This window comes from Rana temporaria, chromosome 3 (assembly GCF_905171775.1).
Source record: "Rana temporaria chromosome 3, aRanTem1.1, whole genome shotgun sequence".
Taxonomy (NCBI): domain Eukaryota; kingdom Metazoa; phylum Chordata; class Amphibia; order Anura; family Ranidae; genus Rana; species Rana temporaria.
The window spans coordinates 459,074,334-459,094,508 of NC_053491.1; the positions used below are offsets into that span (position 1 = coordinate 459,074,334).

A 20,175-nucleotide genomic window follows, 5' to 3' on the forward strand; every position below is an offset into this window, starting at 1 on the left:
CTAGATTTGCACCTACAATAAATTGTCTCTCTCCGGTATCTATTTTCTCTCCTGGTCTCTCTATAATTATTTTAATAACTTTCACTATTGTTTTTTTTTGTTTTTGTTATCTATTTAGATTTTTCTTCATGTGTATCATTATGTCGTTTGTGAACATTACTGGCACACACATGGGACTCCAGTCCCTAGTATACTGTATACTATAATTGATCTTGCCTGTTTTCAATTGCCTACAATTAATTAGGACAATTAATGGGCGGAGCCTGCGATATGTAGAGCAACTATATATTTTAAAGTTTTGTGTCTAAATGTAGTTATGACTAAGCCCTCATAGGCTGAAACGTGTCAACTGATTTTATCTGTGTTTGTTGACTGTTGTTTCTGAATATAGATGAAGATTATTTAAGAGCAACTCTTGGTGTGTGGATTATCTTTCTATATACTCCTGCTGTACAGGTCCTTCCTTGCAATACAGGGTGTCTCTTGGATGAGACTGAATGGTGATGAAGAGCCCTCTGGTCAAACTGCTCCTTCCCTAGCTCCTGCCTGGAGGCAGAATCCCGGTCACGACTGCAGATTGAGGTGAGAGCTGGCGGAGCGGAGGATGGTCTATGTGGACAGCTTTACTCCGGATGCCAGCATATTTAGATGTGCCTGTTTTAATCATCAACCGCGTGAGTTGCTAAATGTTGTACCTTCATTAAATGTAACCATATTGCTATACTTACACCTCGGGCCAGATCCTCAAAAGGGATACGCCGGCGTATCTACTGATGCGCCGTCGTATCCCTGTTTCTATCTTTGGAACTGATCCACAGAATCAGTTTCCAAAAGATAGGTAAAAGATCCGACATGTGTAAGGGACTTACACTGCCGGATCTTAGGATGCAGTACCGCATCCGCCGCTGGGGGCATTTCGAGTCGAAATGCCGCTTCGGGTATGCAAATTAGCACTTACGGAGATCCACGAAGCTTTTACGCTTCGTTTTTTCTCCGTAAGTAATAAGTTGCATGTGTAAAATTAGGGCTGCTTTTACAAAGTGTAAACTGTTTACACCTTGTAAAAGTAGACCCTTCTTACCCGCGACGCTGTTATTTTTATTTTATTTTTTCCCGCCATATCTTTTTTTTTTCCCGCCGCAACTTTTTTTACCCGGCGCGATTCACAAAACTCGGCGGAACGTAAAACCGCGCTATGCACGTCGTGAGCATGCGCAGTACGTCCGGCGCGGGAGCGCGCCTAATTTAAATGGGACCCGCCCCATGAAAATAGGAACGCCTTGCGCCGGACGGATTTAAGTTACACAGCCGAAAATTTCTAGGTAAGTGCTTTGTGGATCGGGCACTTAGGTAGAGATTTTGCGGCAGTGTAACTTAAATCAGAATATTTAAGTTACGGCGGCTCTTTGTGGATCTGGCCCCTCTTTTCTCTTTTATACTCAGTTGCTATTCGTCTTGTAAAGCTCTCGCAGACCAAGTTACTCACAATCCAAAGTTTTACGGTACATTCATTTATAAAGCATCAAAATACAACCACAAAAATCAACTACTAATCAGTAGTTGATTTAAATAGTTGTATTTTTATACTTTAAATATACATGTACAGTATATTAAAATGAAATAAATACTTTTTTTTATAAATTTTACTATTAAAGAAAGAATATTTCATGTAAACATGGTGTGCCTCCAAACTCCCAACAGTACTTTTCCTTTGTCTTTTCACATTTCTGAGAATGTCGGATACCTGACCCCAACCAAGAAACATGGGTCCTTCTGCTACCCTTACCCTAGAAGTGTCAGAGGAGCAGGTTGTGGGACAGTCCTGTTTTTTTTTTACTTTTTGATTGCACTGAAGCTGGATGTTAACTTTTTTCCAACTATGTAAGGTTTCATGTACACACAGCCTACTGTGACAGCCGGCTGCCAGAAGACGCAAACTGTGGCAAAACTGCGGCAAATTTGTAGCTGTCACCAATAGCTCTTGGTCACGGCTTCTGATTGAGAGCCTGTAGGACGTGCTCTCGATCACTGTGGATACACCAATACCATTTAAATATCTGTGGTTGATGGCATGAAGGAGCTTACCATACAAAGAATAAAAACTATAGACAAAATGATCCACTCACATTTTTGGGAAATGGAAGCCCAGAAGCTGCATGGTAAGTCCAATGGTCATCAGCACGGCAAGGCCAAACCCCATCGCTCGTAGCCGGGAAACTTGAACGAACCTCATTCTCCTGCAGAGAAAATTAGCACATGTGAGATTTAAAGGCAGAGGGTCTTCACATGTTTCAAGTTCCAGCTAAGGTGGAGGCCTATTTACAGGCTGTTTCAGTGATTGGAGGCTAATGCAGATGTGGCTTTATAAAACTGCAGCATATTAATCACCTGATACAACTGTTTAAACAGAAATGGTCGGCTTCTTATTGTCAAACTGACCTAAAAATGAATGTTAAAGTGCCTTGAACATTTTTAATTGCTTGTTCTGCTGTGATGGCCATGCTTCATAGACCTAAAACAATGGTAGAAAGCGTGCTGGTAGGTACAAAGAAACAAGCTGCTGGCCAAAAATACTCAGACTATATAACAAAGTGGTAATTAGTAACTTGCTGTGCTAAATGTGATGCTATTAAACATAAATTGAATAACTAGAAAGAATTACAGCGCTCGCAAATACCTATAATAAAATAAAATGCAGACATTAAATGCAATTCCTAAACAATTCATAAAAGTCCAAGAATTGTAGCATATAATGTGCTCCAATATTAAAGTGCAATCGCGCTTCAAATCTCGAGGTGCGCCACACTCCCTCCTGTGTCCCCACTCACCGGATGGAATGGACCCCTAGCTTTTCAGTCAGTAGATAAGCCGACCTAACTCAGAATCTACGCCGACTTATGTTTAAGTGTATTCCCAAACAGAGATACACTTAAACATATCTAAGATACGACGGCTTGCGCCATCCTATCTTAGGTTGCAATATTTCGGATGGCCGCTAGGTGCCGCTTCCATTGCGTTCGGCGTAGAATATGTAAATTAGTAGATACGCCGATTCACTAACGTACGCCTGGCCGCCGCAGTACATTTACGCCGTTTCCGTAAGCCATTATCAGGCCTAAAGTTATTCCATCTATTAGATGGAATAGCAATGTTAAAGCGGATCTCCCACGCCAAAAACATTTTTTTTTAATGGCTCTTTAAAAGTATAATGACCCGAATTAGCGCTACTCACGTGTACTGTCTCCCCCGGCCGATTCGCTGCTATACAGTGGCAAATAACAACTTATATTCCTCCATCCGGTTCCTGCTCCATTTTAACTGTGGGCATAAGCCCACAGCTTGGCACTTCCTTGTTCCGCTGGATCTGTGTAATGGAGATTGTTCAAAACGCCTGCCCTCCTTGCTTTGTTTACATTCGCGTCACTTCCTGCTACACAAAGTCACGCGATGTTTGCTTTCACAGGGCCAACTTTGATAATTAGGAGGCTCAGAGACAAGCTCCCAGAAGACACAGCGCGGGACAGGAAGCCAGAGAAAACCCGACGGAAACCCGAGGGGATGCAGTCCGGAAGACATACTAGTGCAGATGGTACAGTACATTTTTTTTATCTAAAACTGTCGGATGTAGCATTGATTTGTACCGTTAGTAATATTAACTTTAAGTAAAATTGAGGGTGGAGCTCCGCTTTAAGGTATGGCCGCCGTTCCCGCTTCGAGATTCAAAATTTTTACGCCGTTTGCGTAAGTCGTCCGCGAATAGCGATTTACGTCGTTTACGTCCACGTCGAAATCAATAGGCCCGTGCGGCGTACTTAGCCGCAATGCACACTGGGAAATGTAGGCGCCCGGCGCATGTGCAGTTTGAAAAAAACGTAAAAAATGTAAGGTCAAGCACTATTAACAAAAAAAACACCCCCCTCAAACACATTTGAATTAGGTGCCCTTACGCCCGCCGCTTTAGGCTACGCCGCCGTAACTTAGCAGGCAAGTACATTGTGAATCATGTACTTGCCTCGCTAACTCGCAAAGTTGTGGCAATCTTACTGAATCTACCTACTTGAGTTTTGGAGCACGACTGCACTTTAATATTGGAGCACATTATATACTACAATTCTTGGACTTTTATGAATTGTTTATGAATTATTGCATTTAATGTCTGCATTTTATTTTATTATACGTATTTGCGAGCACTGTAATTTTTTCTAGTTATTCATTTTTTCAAGTGTTGGCACATTGTGTACAGCAGCTGCAACTTCAGTTGTTACACCTGAATTATTTTATATGTACTTTTAGCGCAAGTTATATATTTAGATATATTTTCATTCACAAATTAAACATAAATTGTCTGTCCGGCAGACAAATTGGGGGTGGAAATTGATTTTGGAGAAAGAGATTACCAACAGGAAAAGTATAAGATTCTCATACAGTGCATACAGTATAAGAACCCTACCTTTTCCTACAAAAAAGAACTTTGAGACAAATTATACGAGGGATATCAGAATAATATTTTTGATATGGAGGAAAATTTATTTTATTGGGATTTTATGTGATAGACCAACACAAAGTGCCACATAATTGTGAAGTGAAAGGAAAATGATAAATAGATTTTATTTATTTTATTTTTACACAATAAATATGTGAAAAGTGTGGCGTGCATTTGTATTCAACCAGCTAAGCACATCTAGAGAGTGTTAGGTTATTTCTTACCTTGTAATCACTCAAAATCCAGGTGTTTGAAAGTGAAGATCATTTAATCCAAAATGCAGTAATACATTTTAGTGATACTTACAAAGTGAGAGAAAAAGCAAAAGAGAGAGAGAGAAGAAGGAAGGGAGCCCACACCTTCTCATCCTTACAGTGAAACAACGATAACACTTCTTATTGGCTAAATTAGATAAGGAAGATCTGTCTGTACCTGGCACACACTGGAACTTTATTACCACACAGAGCTTCCTACACAATCTGTTATCTATATATTACGTATGTGGTTAGTTAGAACAAAAGAATATAACAAGTTAGTAACATATGCCATGTTAGAAGAATGAGTGTCAGCTCTGTTTTAAATAGACACACAAACAAAACTTTTCTAACAGAGAGCGAAGTTTGGAGGTAAGTGTGTTGTGAATTACCCACTTGCCTCTCAAACTTGCGGCAGCGGATCATAGATCACGCGGATCTAAAGATCCGCTGATCTATGTGAATCTAGCCCTCTAGGCTTAAATCAGCATACACGCCCCTAGCGGCTGGCCTAAATAGACAGCTAAGATACGACGGCGCCTGCCGTCGTATCTTAGCTAGATTTAAGTGTATCTCAATTTGATAATACACTTAAATTTAGGACGGCGCAGATTCAGAGTCACGACGGCGTATCTACTGATACGCCGGCGTAAACCTCTCTGAATCTGGCTATATGTCATTAAGTTGAGGTTCAATGTCCATATAGGTCTCCTCAGAGGTAGAATCAGTCTTTGTGAAAGTCCTTGAAAATAGGGAATACAGCCGCATCCGCAAGTGACCAGAACAATCAAAAGCACAGCAAATTAGATCAAACATGATGTGATAAGTCCAGTTTGTGAATGGATCGTTAATACCTGAGTTTTCTGCCAATTCATTCGATAGAGCAGTTAGTCCTTCCAGCCAGGGCTCTGGTCACGGTTCCCCAGGAGCTGTATTATTAGGGATAAAGGTGCAACACATGCTACCAAACATTTTGCATACTCCTCCTCTTTCAACTAGGACCAGGGTTGGACTGGCCATTGGGACTACAGGGAGTTTCCCGGTGGGCCGATGGCTCAGTGGGCCGGCTTAAGTGACAGAGGACTGCCACCCCCTCCGCTCCTCTGTCTCTCCCTTTCCGCAGTGCTCACCTCCTCTCCCTCACTGCAGCGCTCATTTGGGGGGGGAAACAAAGAAGCAGGGGGAGGACCATAGGTGCAGGAGGGACATCAGAGGAGCATGGGGGAGGGGACAGACAGCTGACTCAACAGCTATGGCCTGGGAGTTTCTCACTTCTGCCTAAACTTGTCCCATAAGGGACATAAAGTAGAATAGCTAGTGAAGGGGGAGAGAGGGCTTGGGTGGCCGGGAGTTGTGCGCCTGCCATGGGAGAAACCTGTCAATGTGGGCCAGTCTGGATGAAGTCCAGGGCCAAATTTTCGTCCCAGTCCAGCCCTGACTAGGACCATATCTAAGGCCATTCGGTTCTACTAGACCTTTTTTTTTTTTACAGTATCTTTACTATAGTTTGCAAATCGTTGGTGGTCATAGTATATATAGTTAATCCAGTCAATATGTTTATTTATAGTCACCCACCAGAGAAGAGACTCCAACCCAGCTGTTACCTGATTCCTGGCCTTAAACTCATTTCAGCACCCCGCAAGGAACCCCAATATCATCTAATTAAATCTGAGAGTTAAATGACCCTTTGTGAGAAGTTTTCCTTCGATACCATTGGTGATTCTTAGTTCATGGGTGTTCTGATAGGATTTTCAGGGGCATAAATAGCTGGACCATAGCACAATCCCCTCAAGCATTGGTTGGTATCTTAGTTCACAGTTGCCTATATTAAAGAGGATGTGCGCTGAAAAAAAAATATTAAAAGCCAGCAGCTACAAATACTGCAGCTGCTGACTTTTAATATTAGGACACTTACCTGTCCTGGAGTCCAGCGGCGTCCGCAGCAGAGGACGAGCGATCGCTCGTCACTCTGCTGCTCCCCCCGCCATCCTCGGTGAGGGAACCAGGAAGTGAAGCGCTCCGGCTTTACTGCCCGGTTTCCTACGGCGCATGTGCGAGTTGCGCTGCGCCTGCTGATTGGCTCCCGCTGTGTACTGGGAGCCGAGTGTTCCCAGCACACAACAGGGGGGGGGAGGTGACGTAATGCCCGCAGTCTGCCCGAGACTGTGTGGCCGGAAGTGGGTGCAAATACCTGTCTTTAGACAGGTATCTGCACCCCCCTCCCCCTGAAAGGTGTCAAATGTGACACCGGAGGGGGGGAGGGTTCCGATCAGCGGGAGTTCCACTTTAGGGTGAAGCTCCGCTTTAAGTAATTACATAACAAATAAAATGATTATATATTACAACAGTCTGATGTGGAAAATACAACCCTGTCTTAGGTGGGCCCCCAAACAAAATCTCATAAGGGCTCAAGTTCTCCGACCTGTAAAGTAGGGGTAATCCTGATGTTGTAAAGAACCTGAGGAAACAGTTGGCCATTGTTTCTTTACTAACCCATCTACCCTTTTCCTGCATTGATTTAGCTGGCCTGCTTTTAATGACTATACTATATCTTTATACCTTCCCTGAACTCTGAGAATGATGGGAGCATGGAAGGCCTGCTCAGTTGCCAAATCCTTGCATGTAATTTGCATGATCTGTCCAGTGGGACGTGTTCCTCTGTCATTCTCTAAAGTTTCAAAGACTCCAAAGCGGCATATTACTTCAGAAAGGATATTCTTCTCTGTTGTCTTGGCATTTGCTTTAGCCACCAGTCGGACTTCTATCCAACTTTGAAACATTTCTATGCACGGCAAAACATATTGATATTGGCCTGATTTGAGCAATTGGATTTAATAAATCTTTAGTCTTTGGAAAAGGAATAGTGACTTGGCCAAATGTCTTTGGGCCAGATCCACATACATGTAGAACGGCGCAGCATATCAGAGATACACTACGCCGCCGTACCTTACCTGGCGCATTTTCGAATCCTCGGCGATTTCGCGCCGTAAGTTACGGTGGCGTAGTGTATTTCTGGCGGCGGATTTGAAATTGGGCGGGTTGGGGGCGGGTTTCATTTAAATGAAGCGCGTCCCCGCACCGAATGAAATGCGCATGCGTCCTCAAGAAATTTCCCGCCGTGCTTTGCGCAAAATGACGTCGCAACGACGTCATTTTTTGAACTTAGATGTGAGTTACGTCCATCCCTATTCACGGACGACTTACGCAAAAAAATAAAAAAATTCAAATTTCGACGCGGGAACGACGGCCATACTTAACATGGCAAGTCTATGTATACGCCAAAAAATACCAGCTTTAACTATACGCCGGAAAAAGCCGACTACAGACGACGTTAGAAAATGCGACGGCCACACGTACGTTCGTGGATCGTCGTAAATCGCTAATTTGCATACCCGACACGGAAAACACCACCCAGTGGGCGCGGAAATATTGCATCTTAGATCCGAAGGCGTACGAAGACGTACACCTGTCGGATCTAACCCAGAACCGGTCGTATCTTGTTTTGAGAATTCAAAACAAAGATACGACGCGGGAAATTTGAAAGTACACCGGCGTACTTCGTCTGTGGATCTGGCCCTTTGTGTTACTCTGTTTTCCTGAGTTATTTTTAGCACAGATTATGCACCCCTCAACAAAGTCTTGATATGCATTTCTGGTGTATCGAATAAACCATCCAGCTTTGCTTATGTTTCTCTCCATTGCCTTAGGGCAGGGGTCTCCAAACTGCGGCCCAAGGGCCAGATGTGGCCCTTTGATAGCCTTTATCCGGCCCCTGGGGCACTATTCATCCCACTGATGTGAGGCACTAGTCCTCCCACTGACACCAACAATGGGACAGTGAATTTTAGAATCTTACACTGATACCAATGATGGGATACTATTCCTCCTACTAATGGGGGGGAAACTCCTCCTTTTATTGACCACCAAACCTGAGGATATTTCCTGTCCCTGCTGGCCACAATCCGGCCCTCCTAAAGTCTAAAGGACAATAAAGTGGCCCTTTGTGTGAAAGGTTTGGAGACCCCTGCCTTAGGGCATACATGACTCAGTCCATGAGTGCAGATTCTTGCAAGTTCTTTTACTTTCAGTATTTGTTCTCTTCTTTTTCTCTGCTACAGGCTTCTCCTTCTTCTTTGCAAAATCAGTGATTAGGGTCACGATTGCTTCCATTGGTGTTTCAGCAGTCTTCCAGGCAGTATGATCAGACAACAGTTTCCTTTTTCTTCCATGGGTTGTCCTTCAGTATGTGAGTTGACTTTCGGGGTGGCTACTTCCTTTGGGATGGTGACTGGTTCAAAGAGTTCTTAAACATATTTCCAGCTTTGAATTGATTTTCTTGCAGCAATTGTAAAACTTCTGTTCTTCTTTATGGGTCCATAATCATGGACTACTTCGACAGCATGCTTGCTATCAGTGTAGATGTTGGCTGTTTGATCCTTTGCAGGCTCACAGGCCCTCATGAGTGCTACCACTTTGGCAACCAGCGCTGAAAGTGACGAAGGGAGTAGTTGGGTCTCAATCACTTCCTCCAATGTTGTCATCGCATATGCCATTCTTGGGACTCTAGGGGCCGGATTCACAGACAACTTACGCCGACGTATCTGTTGATACCCCGCGTAAGTTGTAGTATGCGCCGTTGGTTGTATCTATGCGCTGTATTCAGGAAACCATATACGCCTGAATTTCTGCTTGATCCGACCAACGTAATCCTTACGCCATCGTATCTTGGGTGCATATTTACGCTGGCCGATAGGGGCGCTTCCGTTGATTTACGCATCAAATATATAAATGACCTAGATACGCCGATTCACGAACGTACTTGCGCCTGTCGCAGTAAGCTACGCCGTTTACGTAAGGTGTACGTCCGGCGTAAAGTTATCCCTCATAGTAGGGATAAGTCATGTTAGGGTATGGACGTCGGAACAGCCATCGGATTTTACGTTGTTTGCGTAAGTCGTACGTGAATGGGGCTGGGCGTAGGTTACGTTCACGTCGAAATCATTGAGCCGACGTACCTTAGGGAGTATTTGCAACGTGATTCTGAGCATGCACGCGCATGCGCCGTTCGTTCGGCCATGCATTTACATGGGGTCACGCTTCATTATAATACTACATGCCCACTGCCTTGCTACTTTGAATTAGGCGGGCTTACGCCGGCCATTACGCCGGCGCAAGAAAGGGAGCAAGTGCTTTGTGAATACAGTACGAGCCTCTCTATGTTACGTCGGCGTAGTGCAGGTTTGCAGTGTCCTTTATTGGGAAGATTTGCTGCATTTCTTCTTCCATAAGTCTTAAGCAGATGTGGTCACCCTCCTCTTTGAGGAAAAAGCTGGCAGGCTTGATTGTAGTACATCTTTTCACTTCTATTTCTCCTAATTCAAACAGTATTGCTTCTTAACATCTGTTCCAAAGCATGTCTTCTTTGCCTTCATCACCATCCTTTTTTTCATGTAGCTGGTCTCTGGTTTCAGGTAAACAAATGTTTGCTCCTCATCCTCCCCACTAAACTTAATAATGTGATTTAGCTGAGTAGGGTCAGAAATGGATGCAACCATAAAATCACCATCCAAACAAAGGCTATCAACAATCAACTAAAATTCCCCGTACTTGCCCATTCTAGAGGTTGCTTCTTTTTCCAGTTTCTGCCTCCCTATATGGACGTCTCCCCGAAAGTCACCAGTAGACCGAAGATAATTACTGTCCCTCTCATTCTAACCAGCTACAGAGCCCTGGGGGGTAAGGTAAGGGAGTCTTCACCGGTTTGAGATAAGCCCCACCTTGTGCAGAACCTCCCTTTGTAGCCGGACTTACCAGAGCTCTGCCGCCAACTGACCCTGCTCTGCCTGTAAACCTTTTTGCAATGGGACCGGTGAGTCCAGGTAGACCTCTCTGCAATCCTTATTGCTGTGGGAGTGGTGAGAAGAACCTGGTATGGCCCCTCCCACTTAAGCGAGTGCCAATGTTTCCTTTTTATTACTTTTATCAGGACCCAATCTCCAATATGGATTTTCTCTTCTCCTTAGATTGAACCTTCTGGAATAGAACAGACCTCCTTACTTTGTTTCTGTTTCAACAACTTAGACATATATTCTGCTAAGGTACTTTCAGATTCTTCAACCGGTGTTTCATTTAGTAGTAGGGGTATTCTATATGACCTTCCATGTATCATTTCAAATGGGCTTAAACTTTCCTATGTGGGCGTAATATGCATGCTAGTCCCAGCTAATGGTAGGCAGTACATTCAATTTTTTACCTGTTTCCTCCATAGCTTTTCTCAGTTTATTTTTTCAGGATCCCATTGTGTCTTTCCACCAATCCAGCCGATTGGGGGGCGGTAGGCGCAATGGTTTTCTACTTGGATACCCATCACTTCTGTCAAATGTTGTATAGTTTTATTTACAAAATGGGATCCATTATCACTGTAAATCTTTTCAGGGATTCCAAACCTAGGAATTATGGGCCAAATCCTCAAAAGAGATACGACGGAGTAACTGCTGTTCCGCCTGCGTATCCCTGATCCTAACTATGGAACTGATCCACAGAATCAGTTTCCCATAGTTAGGACGAAGATCCGACATGTGTAATTGAATTACACTGTCGGATCTTAGGATGCAGTACCGCATCCGCTGCTGGGGGCATTTTGCGTCGAAATGCTGCCTCGGGTATGCAAATTAGGACTTACGGAGATCCACGAAGCTTTTACGCTTCGTTTTTTCTCCGTAAGTTTTATTTTGCAAACGCAAAATTAGGGCTGCTTTTACAAGGTGTAAACTGTTTACACCTTGTAAAAACAGACCTTTCTTGCTCGCGACGCGATTTTTTTAAATATTACATTTTTTTTTTGGCGCCGTATCTTTTTTTTTACCCGACGCAACTTTATTGTCCCATCGCAATCCACAAAGCCCGACGTAACGTAATTTCGCGCTATGCACGTCGGGAAAATGACGTCACGAGCATGCGCAGTACGGCCGGCGCGGGAGCGCGCCTCATTTAAATGGGAATCGCCCCCTGGAGAAGAGGAACGCCTTGCGCCGGCCCGATTTAAGTTACACCGCTCAAAATTTCTAGGTAAGTGCTTTGTGGATCGGGCACTTAGTTAGAGATTTTGCGGCGGTGTAACTTAAATGGAAAAAGGTACGTTGCGCCGGGTTTTTGAGGATTAGGCCCTATATCTCTTAGTAATGCTTTGGCCACAGTTTGTGTGTTCTGTATCAGCATCGGTTGTACCTGTGACAAGCTTCTTGTAGACCCAGTCTGTAAGGATGTATGCAGCAGGTTGAATGGTGACTTTAACAGACAGTTTACTCAATGAATAAAGACTCCAGAGGTGTTTTCCAATGCTTCTTTATGCTTTAAGGTAACAAGGATATGAACATAGAGGCTTTTCCATAGGTAAATTTCCAATGAAGTTACACAGCTCCCACACTCTGCAGACTTTTCAAGCAACTAAAGCAAAATGGTGTTTAGGGCAGGAAATGGTGGGTGGGAACAACCAAACTAGCCAGAACAATAGGGGGGTAAGGATCATACCAAATAACATAGTAACATAACATGTAATAACTGCTAGACAATAAAAGCTGCGTGACAGCACACTGTGTGTCCGCACTTCCTGTCGGGAATACCTCCACCATTTGGTCAAGGCGTCTATGATAACCAAACAATATTTTTTCCTTTCACATTTGTCCAATTCAATAAAATCCATACAAATGTGTTGGAATGGATATTGCGGTGTGAGGAACTTTCCATTCCGTGGTCTTATGCCTCCCTGAGCATTGTGTTTTTCACATATAAGGCATTGAGAACAAAAAGTTTTTGAGTAGTTAGTGAAACCATAGGCTGTACATACTTTATTCAACATCTCAGTCATCCCCCTGTTTGACACATGAGTTACTCCATGTGTCAACACTGCTGCATACCTAAATAGGGATTTTGACAATACCGGTTTTCCTTTAGGTGATTTATAAATGTTATTTATTATTGTGCAACCTTTTGTTTTCCAATATTGTTTCTCCCTGGGAGGTGCATTCTGCTGCATATCAGTACAGTCATGTTTATGATCATCAGTAAAAAGTGGTAGCAGTGTGGATAGATTTAATATGCAGGCATACCCCACTCCCAAGCACACAATGCGGTCCACCTACTAAAGCCAGAAAGCGCAAAATCAGGCCCACCCCCATACAAAAAAAACAATGAGCCCCCAGGCTTTATTACCAGGCTTAATTGAACAAGCTGGGGTTAGAAATTCATTGTCTTCGCAGAAGCGAGCCCAACCCTGCGCTCCCCAACCCCAGCAAATAAAACCCACCGTGCACTCAAAAGCAGGGTACGCCTGCAGTATACCTCTTTATTGTCATACAGGAAAGGTGTCGTGCTGGGCTCAAGTGTGATATCTTTTGTTGTAATAACAGATACTACATGCGGTACGTTGAGTGTTAGCAGGTGATATAGCACTGTAGATGCTGAGGCCTTAACTGCTTTGGCTTTAGCTACCATTGCCTGTACACACCTGTACACAGGGTAGAAGTGCTCTAGTTACACTGTCTCATTTTATAGAATAGTAAGCGATCGGCCTCTGGCGCTCACCATGTAAATGTGTAAGTACCGATGTCATGTGACCCTCCCTTGAGTCCACTGTTTGTTCAAAAGGTTTGTCATTGTTTTTCTCTGCCAATCAGTACCCATCTAAGCTGGCATCTATTCAGTAAGGCAGTCAACCTATTTCTTAAGTCTAGGCTATCTGGAGGCAATGGATTCCCTCGCCCCTGTCCGCTTGTCCTCCCCTGGGGTACGGGACTTCTATCAAGGGGTATTCCTCACCACTATACCACACCATGCCTCATAGGAGGTTTACTTAATCTCTTGGACCCTGCTGGGGCACCCAGTGCATGGATTATGGCGTTGGTTAAAGTTTCAAGGATCGATCTGTTCATCTCTGAGGCTATGCTACTATCTGGAGAGTTTAAAGGAACACTAAAGATTCGTTTTTTATTAGATCAATTGATTGCTGTAAGCTAGAGCATTTAAATATCACTTACCTCATTTTTACTTTTGACCTCCAAAATACAGTAATCCAGGTTTGAAAATGCCATTTCCTGTCACTCCTCTTCTTGCTTTCCACCAGCATCTGAGCCGTTTTGCATGGTGGAAAGCAGAATGTGCTCACCCCCTCCCTATGACTACAGCCCTGCGTGAAGATGCTCTCTTATCCCTCACAGGCATGGAGGCTAAGCCTAATGGGAACTATAGTTCCCATTAGGCCGTGATGTAGCAAGAATGAATGCGCACCACAAACCAGGAAGTCAGTGAGAATAATGATTCAGGAGTGACGGAGGTGAATAAAACAGCTCGATTTCAACAGGTATCAAACTAGTTATAATGCAAAACATTACTTTTTACTTCATCAGCTACTGTCAGACTTTAATTTAAGAGGAAAATATTTTTGTCTTTACAACCCCTTTAAGGAAGTAGGATTGGGGTCTTGGCCAGAGGCGGTTCCTCTGACAGGGGTGGATGTCACAGAGAGGGTGGTACTCTGGGCAGTGGCTTGCACCTGGGGGGGGGCTATTATAAGGCGGTGGTCTTTGGGTGCAACAAATTAAATCATCCTCTTTGTCCACTAGGGGCATTTGGGCTTGGCATTTTTCTTTTGTCCTCTTTCCCTGTGCTCTGATCCTAGCGTGTTCAAGCCAGTGTTCTGCCATTTCTAACCCATACCTTTTTTGGTCTCTATCCACCAAATCCTGACATTCGTTTACAGTTAATTTACCATTTAATCCAAATTTTGTTTCCCATTTAGCACAGTACTGAACAGATTTAGGTTCTATACCAGTGTTTCTCAACTCCAGTCCTCAAGGCTCCCCAACAGGTCATGTTTTCAGGCTTTCCATTATTTTGCACAGGTGATATGATCAGTTTCACTGCCTTAGCAGTTACCACAGCCGTTTCATCTGAGGGAAATCCTGAAAACATGACCTGTTGGGGCGCCTCAAGGACTGGAGTTGAGAAACACTGTTCTATACTATGCATACATTTCTTATCTCCTTCAAACAGCACTACTAGGAACACAACAGCAACTTACAACCCACCTTTAAAGTAATCAAAAACATCCCACTTTTTTCATAATGTAATTCACTTTTCATGTTCTTTTAACCCTCCTCTTGTGTTAGTGTCAGAACCGACCCGTTTTCAGGTTTTGAATGTCTATAAGTATCACAAAAATTTGTTTATTGCATCAAGATTTTTTTACTTTGTCAGGAACCTCTATTTAAACAATGTGATAGAAAAAGAATCCTTTTCATTAAATTATAAAATACTGTGGTGAAAATTAAGAAGTTTATGGTGTTAGGGTCAATTCTGACCCAGTTATAATATAGGATTATAGCACACTAATAAGTGCCAAAACTGAAATCATAAACACTCTCTCTGCTTAGTAACACTGACAGCCAGTCACCTCTCAACCCTGTGAGCTGTAGTTAGGGAGGGGCCTATCTCTTTGCCTGCTTGTCTGCTTCTCTAAATAAAGTAAAGAAACATAGGACCAATACATTTCAGAGTTGCTGAGGTTTATTTTACCATTTTTAAATTTGAAAAAGAGAGGTATGCTATCAAAAGAAAGGTCTAAGGGGTCACACCAAAAATATTAAAACCAATCTTTTCAAGGATAAAGAAGCCTAACAAGGTAACCAAGAGGTAAGAAACAAATTGGATGATAAATAATTGTTCAGAGGGTATTTTATGGCTGATTTAAGACACGGGTCAAAACCGACCCGTTAACATCATGGATAGTAACAGAAAGCTAAAATAAGAGGAGGGTTAAACCAGTAGCCTAAAATGGAGAGCTAAACATTTAAATAATTATAATAATCATGACTACCTTTGCTTTCTTTGTTTAAAATTAATCCTAGAGTTGCATAACAAAAACTAACAATTTTAACTAGGATTTCACGTTGCCACATAATTAATCATTTCTTAGATATTCAGAACTATCTGGCTGCTTTAAACAGGAATTTGAAGAGAGGGGGAGGAAACTGCAAAAGATATCAGTCTCATCTCATCAGTTTTATGCTTCTCAAACATTTCTTAACCACTTAACCCCTGGACCATATTGCTGCCCAAAGACCAGAGCACTTTTTGCGATTCGGCACTGCGTCGCTTTAACTGACAATTGCGCGGTCGTGCAACGTGGCTCCCAAACAAAATTGGCGTCCTTTTTTCCCCACAAATAGAGCTTTCTTTTGGTGGTATTTGATCACCTCTGCGGTTTTTAGTTTTTGCGCTATAAACAAAAACAAACAGAGCTACAATTTTGAAAAAAATGAATATTTTTTACTTTTTTGCTATAATAAATGTCCCCCAAAAATATATAAAAAAAATATGTTTTCCTCAGTTTAGGCCGATACGTATTCTTCTACCTATTTTTGGTAAAAAAAAAAAAAATCGCAATAAGTGTTTATCGGTTGGTTTGCGCAAAATTTATAGCGTTTACAAAATAGGGGATAGTTTTATTGCATTTTTATTATTTTTTTTTTTTTACTACTAATGGCGGCGATCAGCGATTTTTTTTGTGACTGCGACATTATGGCGGACACTTCGGACAATTTTGACTCATTTTTGGGACCATTGTCATTTTCACAGCAAAAAATGCATTTAAATGCATTGGCCCGGATTCAGAAAGAAGATACGACGGCGTATCTCTGAGTATGGCCGTTGTATCTATGCGCCTGATTCATAGAATCAGGTTACGCATAGATCTCCCTAAGATCCGACAGGTGTAAGTGACTTACACCGTCGGATCTTAGGCTGCAATCTCACGCTGGCCGCTAGGTGGCGCTTCCGTTTGTATACGCGAGGAATATGCAAGTGAGGAGTTACGCCGATTCAGAAACGAACAACCGCCCGGCGCTTTTTTTTCTTACTTTGTTTGCATTCGTTTTTTTCCGGCGTATAATTACCCCTGCTATATACGGCGTATCCTATGTTAAGTATGGCCGTCGTTCCCGGGTCGAATTTTTAATTTTTTACATTGTTTGCGTAAGTCGTTCGCGAATACGGATGGACGTAATTTACGTTCACGTCGAAACCAATGACGTCCTAGCGACGTCATTTAGAGCAATGCACGCTGGGAAATTTTACGGACGGCGCATGCGCCGTTCGTTCGGCGCGGGGACGCGCTAATTTAAATTTTACACGCCCCCTACCCGCGGAATTTGAATTCCGCCGGGGGATTTACGATACGCCGCCGCAAATTTACAGGCAAGTGCTTTCTGAATAAAGCACTTGCCTCAAAAACTTGCGGCGGCGTATCGTAATTGAGATAGGTTAGCGGATCTAAAGATCCGCTAACCTATCTGAATCTAGCCCTATGTTTATTGTGAAAATGACAATTGCAGTTTGGGAGTTAACCACAGGGGGCGCTGATGGGGTTATGTGTGACCTGAAGTGTGTTTACAACTGTAGGGGGGTGTGGCTGTGACGTCATCGATTGTGTCCCCCTATAAAAGGGATGACACGATCAATGCTGCCGCCACAGTGGAGAACGGGGAAGCCGTGTTTACACACGGCTCTCCCCGTTCTTCAGCTCCGGGGACCGTTCACGGGACTCCAGCGGCGATCGGGTCCGCGAGTCCCGCGGTCCCGGTCACGGAGCTTCGGACCGGGTCGTGTGAGCACGCCACGGGCGCGCGCCCGCGACCCACGGCTGGGTACTAGTACAGGACGTACCTGTACGTACATGTGCCCAGCCGTGTCATTCTGCCCATGTGTATGTGCAGGAGGCGGTCCTTAAGTGGTTAAACAGGAATTTGAAGGGAGGGGGAGGAAACTGCAAAAGATAGCAGGCTCATCTCATCAGTTTTATGCTTCTCAAACATTTCTTAAACAATTATATAACAATGGCATTGCCTGGTCCAATTCTCTAACTTTGATAGGCTCATAATTAGTTAGTTTCATCACGTTGCATACTTTCAAAAATACATACATTTTTAGTCAACTCTGTTTTAAAAATTAAACCCAAATTGATCATAGCTCCTTCTGTTGGTATTCGCATTCATAATTGTCGGCTCTATTATTTCTGCAACAGGTAAAGGAGTTATTTGGCTCTTCACCATATCATCAACATAATGCCCCGTACACACCATCACTTTATGTGATGAAAAAAAATGACGTTTTTCAAAACGTCACTTTAAATGACCGTGTGTGGGGGAAAACGTCGTTTTATGTCTTCTAAAAAACGACCAAAAAAAATTGAAGCATGCTTCAATTTTATGTGTCGTTTTTCAAAAGTGCACTTTTTACTTCACAGAAATTGACCGTGTGTAGCAAAAAACGTAGTTTTCTAAGACGTTTTTTCATCCGCGCATGCCCAGAAGCTACTTATGAAGCAAGCTTCAATGGAAAAAGTGGTGAGAACGTAACCTCACTTTGCTAGAACATTGTGAGAAAAACGATGGTGTGTAGGCAACTCCGTCTTTGAAAATTGAAGTGTCAAAAACGTCATTTTTTACTTCACAGAAAATGTCGTTTTTTTTCATCACATAAAGTGATGGTGTGTACAGGGCATTAAGGTTAAACATAAGAAAGAAGAAACTAAAACACACACAGAATAAGGTTAACTTTGTGGTCTTCCTAGATCACTCCGCCAACTAGCGCTTAAACCATCAAACATTCAACCTCCTACGACATCAGGCAATCAACCTCTGACGTTTTGTATTCCACAAATCTTTTTTTTTTATCTGTCCGGACAGCCGGTGACGTTTATTTTACCTTAGGCAACGTCCCCAAATGCCTCTGTCTTCGACCATTGGATTACCGAGATTATTATACGATCAATGCCAATGTCGGTACCACAATTCATACACAAAACACAAACAAACCAGAGACAACCAGAGAGAAGAAAAAGAGAAGCGACTTAGAAAAGAATGAAAAGCAATTTAAATGATCTTACCCTCTCAAACACCAGAAGACTAAGGCCGCGTACACACGATCGGTCCATCCGATGAGAACAGGCCGAAGGACCGTTGTCATCGGTTAACCGATGAAGCTGACTGATGGTCTGATGTGCCTACACACCATCAGTTTAAAAAAACGATCTTGTCAGAACGCGGTGACGTAAAACACGACGTGCTGAAAAAAACGAAGTTCAATGCTTCCAAGCATGCGTCGACTTGATTCTGAGCATGCGAGGGTTTTTAACCAATGCTTTTGCATACTAACCATCGGTTTTGACCTATCGGTTATCAGTCCATCGGTTAAATTTTAAAGCAGGTTCTAATTTTTTTGACCGAAGGTTAAATGACCGATCGGTTTGGACCGATGAAAAGATCCTTCAGTCCATTTTCATCGGTTTTGACCGATTGTGTGTACGCGGCCTAAGTCAATTCAGGTTCAGAACCAGATGATGGATTTGGGTCAAATCCGGCGCCAAGCAGTCCCTGTTTAACACTAACATGAGAGGGGTTTCTCAGTGAGCTTTTGAGGTCCAATACTCACTGGATTCTGTCGGTACCGGTGTCAACCCAAGGGCTCCATCCATTGATTTCCGCTCGGAGGACAAAAATGTTAGGTTATTTCTTTCCTTGTAATCAATCAAAATCCAGGTGTTTGAAAGTGAAGATCATTTAATCCAAAATGCAGTAATACATTTTAGTAATGCTTACAAGGTGAGAGAAAAAGCAAAAGAGAGAGAGAAGAAGGAAGGGAGCCCACACCTTCTCATCCTTACAGTGAAACAACGATAACACTTCTTATTGGCTAAATTAGATAAGGAAGATCTGTCTGTACCTGGCACACACTGGAACTTTATTACCACACAGATCTATATATTACGTATGGGGTTAGTTAGAACAAAAGAATATAACAAGTTAGTAACATATGCTCGAAGCCATGTTAGAAGAATGAGTGTCAGCTCTGTTTTAAATAGACACACAAACAAAACTTTTCTAACAGAGAGCGACATTTTTCCCCATTCTTCTTTGCAAAATATCTCAAGCTCTGTCAGATTGGATGGAGTGTCTGTGATCAGCAGTTTTCAAGTCTTGCCACAGATTCTCAATTGGATTTAGGTCTGGACTTTGACTGGGCCATTCTAACCCATGAATATGCTTTGATCGGAAAGGATAGGAGTAACGTTACGCCGGAAAAAGCCTTACGCAAACGACGTAAAAAAATCCGCTGGGCGCACGTACGTTTCTGAATCCAGCTCATTTGCATATTCTACGCTGAAATCGACGGCAGCGCCCCCTTAGCGGCCAGCGTAAATATGCACCCTAAGATACGACGGCGTAAGAGACTTACGCCAGTCGGATCTTAGCGTAATTTCGGCGTATCTTGCTTTCTGAATACAGAAAGAAGATACGCCGGCGCAGCTTTGAATTTACGCGGCGTATCTATAGATACGCCGGCGTAAATTCTTGCTGAATCTAGCCCATAGCATTTTGCATC

General features: G+C 43.0%; 1 protein-coding gene across 2 annotated transcripts in view; it reads right to left on the reverse strand.

The window, feature by feature from the left end:
- LOC120933505 (galactose-3-O-sulfotransferase 4-like) overlaps positions 1–19,724 on the reverse strand; it is a 47,692-nt gene extending 27,968 nt beyond the window's left edge. The window contains exons 1-2 of one of the 2 annotated variants that reach the window (XM_040346744.1): positions 19,225–19,724; positions 2,127–2,237 (exon numbers count right to left, since the gene is read on the reverse strand). In XM_040346744.1, coding sequence (XP_040202678.1) covers positions 2,127–2,233 — 107 coding nt within the window. In that variant the 5' untranslated portion in view covers positions 2,234–2,237; positions 19,225–19,724. Of the gene's footprint in view, positions 1–2,126; positions 2,238–4,707; positions 4,979–19,224 lie in introns of those variants that run through there. The other variant, XM_040346745.1, reaches the window with a different exon arrangement.
- Positions 19,725–20,175: the final 451 nt, after the last annotated feature.